This window comes from Helianthus annuus, chromosome 15, assembly GCF_002127325.2.
Source record: "Helianthus annuus cultivar XRQ/B chromosome 15, HanXRQr2.0-SUNRISE, whole genome shotgun sequence".
NCBI lineage: Eukaryota > Viridiplantae > Streptophyta > Magnoliopsida > Asterales > Asteraceae > Helianthus > Helianthus annuus.
Window position 1 is genome coordinate 17,361,990 of NC_035447.2, and position 10,051 is coordinate 17,372,040.

General features: G+C 36.6%; 3 protein-coding genes and 1 long non-coding RNA gene across 4 annotated transcripts; 3 read left to right on the forward strand and 1 right to left on the reverse strand.

Annotated features, from left to right (window-relative positions):
• The first annotated feature begins 375 nt into the window (after positions 1-375).
• On the forward strand, positions 376-3,353 carry LOC110913363. The gene is made up of 5 exons (XM_022158200.1): positions 376-1,314; positions 1,400-2,077; positions 2,489-2,795; positions 2,875-2,982; positions 3,073-3,353. Exons 1-5 carry the CDS (start codon positions 376-378, stop codon positions 3,351-3,353), a joined length of 2,313 nt encoding a protein of 770 aa, XP_022013892.1.
• A 16-nt stretch (positions 3,354-3,369) lies between these two features.
• Positions 3,370-3,743, forward strand: LOC118487393. The gene is made up of 2 exons (XR_004881735.1): positions 3,370-3,526; positions 3,610-3,743. It is a non-coding gene; the product is annotated as an uncharacterized LOC118487393 (long non-coding RNA).
• Positions 3,744-3,944: 201 nt separating this feature from the next.
• Positions 3,945-4,691, forward strand: LOC110913362. Its single transcript, XM_022158199.2, has 2 exons — positions 3,945-4,194; positions 4,263-4,691. The coding sequence occupies exons 1-2, from the start codon at positions 3,949-3,951 to the stop codon at positions 4,689-4,691; spliced, it is 675 nt and encodes a 224-aa protein (XP_022013891.1). The 5' UTR covers positions 3,945-3,948.
• Positions 4,692-6,660: 1,969 nt separating this feature from the next.
• Positions 6,661-9,353, reverse strand: LOC110910925 (protein FAR1-RELATED SEQUENCE 5-like). The gene is made up of 4 exons (XM_022155504.2): positions 8,647-9,353; positions 8,300-8,558; positions 7,551-8,114; positions 6,661-7,464 (listed from the first exon to the last, which is right to left on the reverse strand). Exons 1-4 carry the CDS (start codon positions 9,351-9,353, stop codon positions 6,661-6,663), a joined length of 2,334 nt encoding a protein of 777 aa, XP_022011196.2.
• Positions 9,354-10,051: the final 698 nt, after the last annotated feature.

Genomic DNA, 10,051 nt, shown 5'->3' on the forward strand with positions numbered 1-10,051 from the left:
TTTACCACTTGATATTTGGGGCGTCTGATCTAATTGTGTAATTGAATCATTTTAGCTATCAAACAACATTAGCAAGATTGATATGGAAATATTGAATCAGATTACAGTGTGAATTGGGATATGAAACTTATAATCTTTGGGTTTCTGCGGTAATTGTAAAATTGGGGATTTAGAGGTAACAAGCGGCATTAGTATGATAGCTATTACATATTGATATGACCTACCGGTTCTAGCTTAAAAATTGTGTAGTTGTAGATTTTGAGATAGCAAGCAGCATTAGCATGATTCATCCCATCTTTTAAAAACTTTGTATTGGAATATGATGTAGGGGTTGCTGATGATGATGATGATTTTGAGCCCCCGATTCAGGCGATTATGACAAAGCAACCTCATAAATCAAAGGTTAATAAAAAGCATACAAACTATAGTCTAGAAGATGATGATGATGACTTTGAAGAACCTATTAGAAATTTGATAGTCAAAAGAGGTGAAAACACAAGAAAAAGGCCAAGTACTACAACTAACCAAGATGGTGAAGACTTTGAACCAGTAAAAAAGAAACAATCGAAAAACGAAAAGCAGATGGATCCTATCGAGGGGAAACGGAAGATTACCGATGCAGAACCTTTTAGGTCAGAACCAAGACCGTTCTATCATTATCATCATGATGTAATACGCCTACGGTGCAGTCCTTCAGGTTTTTTGGATACAGTTAAGCACTTTACTGAAGCGCAGGTGGCGGATGTGAAAAGCATTGGATTTGGTGATGTCCTTAATATAAAGCTTTATCATATAAGCACACGTTTAGGGTATTGGCTCGTACGAAACTATGACGAGCAATACAGCACACTAAACATAGGAAATCACAAGATAAAAATCACCCGAGATTCAGTACATGACGTGTTTGGTATTCCAAAGGGTAATGTTATTGTACGAGAAAAAAATAAGCCTAGAAAAGGAGCAATAGTGGAGAAAAATACGGCTACTCAAGGCGCAGAAACAACCATAGATGAGTTCAAAAACCAGTGGCCAGACACAAACAAAATTACTCATACTTTGCTTGCAAGAACTATGTCAGAGCAAACCACTGGCGGACGATTATTCAAGCTAAATTTCCTAGCCTACTGGAACACTTTGTTTGTAGAGATAACAAAGTCAACAACTGTTAAACAAAGTTTTCTACTTGCAATTGACAAAGAGGAAGACATTCCAAATCTGGACTGGTGCTCCTTCGTTTTAGAATCGCTGAAACGAACAAGACAAGGTTGGAAAAAGTTAGACTCACAATACAATGGCCCGGTTGCATTCCTAACGGTATGTTATGTACACATCTTTAACGGTTATGCTAAATACGATATTAATATTAATAATTTGTTTTTTTTCAAAAAACAATATGCAGCTTCTATACAGCCATTATTTCAACCAAAGACACAAAATTTTCGATGAACCTGTCAAAATGCCTGTCATACATTATGTAACCTCTGGTATGATCGACGACGTGGAAGAATATTTATACAACAACGGGCCGCTAGGTGTTGAAGATTGTGATGAAGTGGAAGAAGACGAAGGAGCAAATGATAATCGCCAGGATCAACCACATGTTACTGCCTCGCGCATAAATGGCAATGATCATCAAAATCAAGAGGCTACGACCGCACCATTCGAAATCGTAAAAGAAAACACATCGACGGTGTACACTGACCTTTTCGCTGACAACATCCCGATACACGAGGCAGCTGCGGTACAAGAAAACCTCACCGAATTCAATACATTAGATGAGATGGAAGATACGGATGAGTACATGATACCACCAGTGGATACGACACATGTCTACAACAGAAGAAACCTGACTGGAAACCTGGATGGGGAGGATCCGATTGACGAAGGAGACATACCATCAAATACGGATTGGTTTGACGGGTGGAATCCGAATGAACATATTTCAGACATGAATTTAGATGAAATGGACATAGGGACACAAACGCAAAAAGAGATTGACTACTGCAGCACTCCAGTTCAACTAACCGGGGTGATCTATGATCATGCTGCGTGGGAAGCCTCGAAAAAAAATAAAAAGGTAAACTTGATTTTTTGTTTGTTTTTATTTTTATTTATTTATTTTTTTTTTCTGTCAATAAGAGATGCTATAGAGCTTGTTTATGATGTTAGACAATAATTCTGTAGATGTAATAACGCATACTGGGTAACAAATTAATAACGCATGATATAAAACTTGATAATCACGCATGGTATTGTAGAAAAATGAAACTTGGCTTCTTAAACTGGGAATCACGCTATAACTGTTAATCACGCTAGAACTTGATAATCACGAATGGTCTTGTAAAAAAATGAAACTTGGCTTCTTAAACTGGTAATCACGCTAGAACTGTTAATCACGCTTGAACTTTTTGCAACTTGGCTTCTTAGACTTGTAATCACGCTATAACTGTTAATCACGCTTGATCTTTTTGACTGTCCAATTCCGCAGGTGTTGTTGAAAACAATGGACAATAATATAAAGAAATACATTTCTCTTGTTTCGGATATGAATGCTCTCGTTAAGGGTGTAAAGGAGAAGTTTTTCTGGGATGTTGAAATTATGGAAAGGTGTAAAAGATGGAATGATGCGGTTAAAAATTCCGTTTCTACGGATACAGTTTCGATACCTGCTGAAGTAAGCTATGCTGGTGATGAGGTGGTTCAAAACAAAGTCGGACAATGTGGCGAAACAAATCAAGAGTTAGAGGGCGATGGAGATGCAAAATTGGAACATCAAAACACGGTGAAAGATAAAGGTATATAATAACTTCTCTTATTTGTTAATATTTACGTGAAATTATGATTAATAAAAACAAAACGTATGGGATTTTATAGGATGTGATGATGTTCATGATACCCCATTTGATGATGGTGGTATTTCGGACTCGTGCCTGGCTGCCTTACAAACCATCGAACCAGGCGTATACAGGCAGACTACAGAAGGTAACAAAAATATGTTCATTACTAAACAAAGGTGCATTTTTTTAGCTTGTGATTACAAAACAAATTAATCCAAATCAAACATGAAAACAGTGGCGCAAGCAGATGTGGTGAACAACATGGACCAACCTGTAAATTTGGCAGAGTGCAGTCAACAACAAGCACATAAACAGAATACAATAACCGACGCCTATGATAAAGATAAGCCTCCGACAACATCAGCTGATGAACCTGCTGAAGTGACCGAAGCAGAAATGCAGTCTGTTGAGACACTTTTAAAATTGGCTCCAATCCTGCAAACATCAAGTGCGGGTAATCAAAAAACTCCTGTATCAGCGAACACAAATAAAACGGATGACGAGAGGCATACATAGCTAGTAACAACGCGTATCAAGATGATCAGGGAAAAGAGGGAAAAGCGGCTGGCAGAACTAGGTGACGCATATAGATCGCCTTACTGCAACAGGGTAACCAACCTATATGAGCCACTTTTGGTACGTGACCAAAACATCATCTGTTATCTCTTAGCTCCGATGGGAGATATTGGGTAAGATTTTGAATCCTAAAAATTAGTTAAGAATTTTCATCTTTTTTTTTTAACTTTTCTTTGTTGGTATTAAAAAACAACAGGACATTGATATACAAGTCTGACAGTGGAGTCGAAGCGCTTAAAATCATATTTGAAACCTTCCACCCATCGCAATACATATCATATGGTGGAATGGACACATTTGTAGATGTTTTAAACTTTGAAGAGAAAAAAAGGGACAGAAAATCATCACCCTACAGGTTGTTCTTACCAACTACAATATTGGTAAGTTTTCCAACATTAATCACGCAAAGGTTGAAAAATTAATATGTTAATCACGCATGGTTGCATTTTTTTTGAAAAAAATCACTAAATATGTTAATCACGCATGGTTTGATTTTTTATGAAAAAAATCGCGAAAAATCTTGCAGCAAGACGAAATGTTTGAGCCAAAAATCACAGATAGTGATCGATTGAAAGTATTCGGACCAGGCGTAGACGATATATTGTGTAAGTATCAGGTGAAGAAAGTTGACAAAGTTGATCTCATCTTCATTCCAGTACTACTTTCTGATCATTACTGGTGCCTATGCTTTAACATGAAAAATGGAGATATCGAGTTAATCGATAACTCTCGGTATGCCGAATCGTTTACCAAACGCTACCGTGGACGCCCCGAAAAGCTGGTAATTCTAAATAGCTTTTTATCCTTATGATGAATAGGTAATAATATGATTTTTTATCGTGCTTATAGCGGAGAGTCCTAGTGCTATACCTAAAAGGCAAACTTGGACAAAAAGAGTGGATAACAAAGTTGGAAAAAGCAAAAATAATTCGAAAGGAAATGGAGTGGAGAACTCTTCAAAACGGTAGTGACTGTGGTGTCTTCACTATGAGGCATATGGAGACATACAAGGGCAAATCTCCATGGAATGCAGGGTTTAAAACGGAAGACCAGAAAGCAATGCAAGATTCACAACTACGGTTTTTGCGGTACAGGTATCTTAGTAAGATTGTATTGTCCGACTACAATCTTATAAGGAAGGAGGTATACGACAAAGCTACGGACTTTATGGCGAATTCGATCCCCGCTAATGCTTTGCACGATCTAGATAGCAAAATAAGTAACAGATTAGAGCAGTTCTTCAAGCTCAAAAAGAGGAAACAAAATGAAAAGTCGTAGGACTACTATCTTGCTGTCTTTTGTTCCAAACATCTTTGTCATTTGGATTTTTTATTTCTATTTATAATTCTAATAATTTCTAGTTATAAACATAAACTAGTCGGATATTTTCATTATTCAAAAACACAACTTTCATACAAAAATATAAAAAACACTTAGATAGACATGATTTCGCAACCATATATGATTGACGATACATAAAAACCATCAGAAATAAGTCTCTAGAAACTGGATCTTCAACTCCATAGAGCATCCCAAGACGGTAATGGCGTCCGCGAGTTGTTTTAACTGTTTCTCATCTCGCTTGCCAAGATCAACCATAAACATCATAGCCACCTCTTTGACACTTGAATCTGACATACCAGACAACAAATTCAGTATTTCTTCCCTCCTTTTCATGTTCTCTCTGACCCTATGAATGTTAGTTTCTAGCAAGTCTTTACAAGACTTGTCTTCAGCTATTTGATCCTCAATTCTCTTTTTTAGATAGGCACGCATACCTGATGAGGAAGACGAACCACTCGATGAATTACAAGACTCTGCCATGTTTTAAAATAAAAATTGAACGGATAAAAAATGAATGGTTTTCATCGATATATAAAAGGGAATTGCAGAGCAAGAGGACAATATAAAATTATTGACCATGACAGCTGTTTTTTTTTTTTTGTAGTTTTGTTAAAAAATAACGCTTGAATATAAGAAATAACGCATGACCAATTTATACAGCAGGAATTATAAAAAAAACGCATGCCCCAGTTTTAATTAGGCATGAAATCACGCTAGTCCACATTATACCGCATTAACTAAAAAAAATAACGCATGTCAATTTTTTATAAAATTATACCGCATGAACTAACAAAAATAACGCATGCAGTGATAATTGTGCAGACATTATCAGTATGCAACTTGATGTATAAAAATAATTAAACCCTATAACTATATAGACTAGTATTAAGTCGATATGACTTGTAGAGACTTGTAATGATGTAAAATATTAAATTTAACTTACCAAAAATATCTCTCAACTACCAAAATTAATTACCCAATAACACACATATAAGATTCACTCACCCCTCCCATTAGGCATATACTATAAAAAAACATATATCAGACTCTCTTCAAGAACAACAATGTCGACAAATCCCGCAAACGAAGCAATCAAGGAGCTCTTGAATACCCGCAGGTTAACGGAACTTGCTTGTAATGTTAACTCCTGTAACAGTATTCTCGATGTGCAGGGCAGGATATTAGAACATCAAAAAAAAACCCAGGAAGTGTGGGGAATTCTGCTTGAAGAACCGAAGTCCATGTTAAGGGATAAAGCAATACAACTGATGAAGGATCAAGCATCGGCAGATAACTTAGTATACTCATATCTGAAAGATGCAGTGGAGACCGTTGAAGAGAAGATGGATACGTCCGAGAAGGAGGTTGGGAAGATAATGTCACCGAAGTAAGTGGTATGGCTGATTAATAAACTATTTTGTTGATTTTCGGGATGACCTAATGTGTTGTTGGTATTTTGAACAATGGTGGTTTTAAAGTCTAGTTTTGTGTGTATTGAACTTATATGTGGGGGTATATTTTGGTAAAATCATCCACCCATAGCTAGTTGTGATGATGAGACTCAGTGTTATGTCACTTGATGTCTCATACTTTTTTGAATGTTGGTTTAGCAATATTGATATGAAAAAAAATGCATGTTACGTATTATCACGCATGAATTTGTACCTTTTAATACGCTAGTTACGTAGATGAGAATCAGTGTTTGGTCACTTGAAGTCTCCATTTCAAAAAAAAGTCCTGTGTATGGTTATGATTAATCACAAAAAAAGGGGTAAAAAAAACAATTGAGATATATAATCACCCATATCATGTGAAAAAAAAAACCATGTGAATGTCATAGATTACATAAAAGTTCAGTCACAACAAAAATCATTAAATATGGAATGTCTGTATTGTTAAAACACTACTCGTCTTCGCATTCAAAATCACTATCTTCTGCTTCGTCGGACTCCTCAAACTCCTCTTCGTCACCAGTTTCAACCTCCTCGTCACCAGTTTCAACCTCCTCGTCCTCTTCATCAATTAAATTAGGATCCTTCTCTAACTGAATTGCTCTTCTTTTCCTCCCCTCCTTATTGGCAACCTTATCAGCAGCAGCAGTAGCTTCACCCTTCAACACCTTGCAAGTTCGAATGTCATGACCTTTGATATTGCAGTGACTGCATGTCCGACCTCTCTTGCCTTTTAGACTAATAATTTTCTCTTTTTTTGATTTAATGCGCTTATGTGAACCGCGTCCTTTGTTTCTAATACCAGTTGGCACACGGACTGTAGGTGGCTCGTCAGTGTTTGGTTTCTCGTAACCAATTAACCGTGAATATCTATCAAACTTAGGGTCGATGGGCTTGGTTATGCGAAGTTCATCAACCATTTCTTTCATCTCTCTCATCCGATCCCTAACTATAAGTAGATGATCGAAATCTTTGATCAGATTACCAATAAGATACTCTCCAGTCTGCATAATCTCATACGCAACCTCTTTGGCCTTTTTATGCGCATCATCACCGTCAACAGTAATATCAAATGTATTATTAAGATCATTCGGTACCACATCTTTAGTCCATCTTCTCATTACATACTTGTTGGGAATTTCCTTCACTTTGAACATCTTGAACACGAAATATATATGCTTGCACAACAATCCATATTGTTCAAACCTGCGACACGTGCATAATGCAATTACATCCTCGCCCTTCTTGAAACATACCTACACAAAAAAAAATAATAAAAAAAAAATAAAAAGGAAACATGGTTTGGCAATAAACGCATACTAGCTGATGTATATATTATTACCTCTAATAAACCGTCGCCGTGAGCTTTCCAATCCTTCATACTTATCCTCAAAAAAGGTTCCTCAATTTTAGTCTCTATAGGAAGGCACTCGGACAATGTTCCTTGTAACTCTGCCTGTTGATCAGCAAAAATTGACCTGGTGTAAATTTTCATGGCATCATCCTCTAGAGTAGATTCAGAAAAGTTATCCGGGACTGTATTTCTAGATATATGGTCATTCTTCCGATGGTTGAATCTTTGAATGTCCATTGCACCGTCAAAATGGTTAAAGAACTCAACAAGGGTAAGTTGAGAATTCGCAACTTGACAGAAAAAATGGTTTTCGCTCTCTGATCTAGAAGTGGTCCGCATAAGCCCAGACATAGGCTCATGACGATAGAACGCTGGGATCCACGAAGATCTCATGCAAAACATATCATCAAGCCACTTATTCTCAGTTAGACCGAAATCAATCATTATCAGCTTCCATTCTCTCTCAAACATTTCTGGCGTAATCGAATCTGTCCATACAATGTCACACATACGTCTCTTAAAGTCTTCGTTATTGCACAGCTGATGTCCGACCTATTAAACCAAAGAATTGGAACTTAGACGGTGTAATGAAAAAAAGAATAAAGCACATAATAACGCATGTAGAAAAATAAATAACGCATTATGACTATTCTTAGTCTGGTCAAATAAAGATATGAACTGAATACAACTATTACGCCAGTTCTAACATAATCACGCATACTCTATTTGAACCTAACCTTATCAGCAAGTTTCTTCATTATGTGCCACATACATAATCTGTGCCTACTCTTATCGAACACTGCTTCGATGGCTTGTTTCATCGCGGGATCCTGATCAGTGACAACCACATTCGGCTGCTTACCGAATGAGTTCAAAAATGATTGTAAAAGCCACTTGTATGATTCAATGCTTTCGGATGCTAACAACCCGGCTCCAAGTGTCACATTTCGACAATGATTATCAATACCAGTAAAAGGTACAAAAACCATTTTATACCTTCAAAATGTGAATACAAAAAATGAATATAAAAAAACAAGATGATTATAAAAAAAATACCAGTAAAAAGCTTGAACTAATGACTAACTTGTTGGTTTTAAATGTAGCATCAAACGATATGACATCTCCAAACTCAGCATAGTTACGTTTGCACAAGCCATCGGCCCAAAACAGGCCGGTTAATCGTTTGTTTTCATCGACCGAATGAAAGAATGAATAATCAACCATAAACTTCTTTTTATCGGTCAGCCTATTGATAACCATATCTGCATCATACTGTCCGATGTAGCTATGTATCCTAGCTCTAAAATTCTTGCAATCGTCTTTAGTTGCGCCTATATTTTCAAACCCGCCGTATCTTTTTCTCATTATATTAAAGGCTTTCACTGGCCCAAGATTCAATGTACCAAGCTCCCATATCATCTCTTCTTGTGTCTCAGACAGATGTCTATAAGCTGGTAATAAGTGCATGTCTTTGGGGCACACGAATGAATGATTATGCGATTGAACAAACTTATCAACCTTAAACAACACCCCATCCGTCGAACAAAGCTTAATTTGTGCTTTACAGCCGGTTCGAATAGTCGGTCTGTTCCTACGTTTATATGGCTTAGACAACTTCGAATAATTATCATCAAATGCCTGTGGTTTATGCCCCTCTTTTGAACACACAAAATACTTAGACCTAATAATACCACCAACATGATGTTCACCTCCTTTTCGAGCGGAGAACCCTGCCTTCTTGGCATATGTCTGATAAAAAACATATGCTTGTTCTATGGAAGAGAACTCCATTCCAATAACAGGAACACATGATGAAGCTACCTCTGGGATATACAATCTTTCAGCTACATTGAAAAAAAATAACGCATCAATATAAATAACGCTTGTAAAAATAATGACGCATGTAAAAATAATAACGCTTCGGAATCAGGAACATTGAAAAAAAAAAACGCATCACTATAAAAATAACGCATGTAAAATTAATAACACTTGAAAATCTAATACCGCATAAACAAAAACCACCCGGTAAATTAAACTTCTCTTACATTCAACCAAACACTCGTGATTAAAAACACAATCAAGAAACTAATAACTATGAAAATGATGGAGATAAAACACAACACATTTAATACAGCCATTTACTTTACAACTTACTAGTCTGATCGTCTAAGGTAATGTCGTTGCCTGATGTCGGATTCCGATAATGCTCTGCATCCTCAAGTCCGGTATCGACCTCTGCATCTTCAAATTCGACATCTTCTGTGTTTCGAGCATTACTACTCTGTGGATCCATTAAAATGAAAAAAATGATTAAGCCCTAATCGCCCACCAATAACCGCTAATTTTATAATTTGAAAATGGAAATTAATTGAAACTGATACTGATCGTAATTACCGGGATGCTGGAGATAACGAACTCGCGTAATTTCTTTGTTTTTAAGTAAATGTCTGAATTACCCCTGTGACAAGAATGAAAAATACTAATCTGCC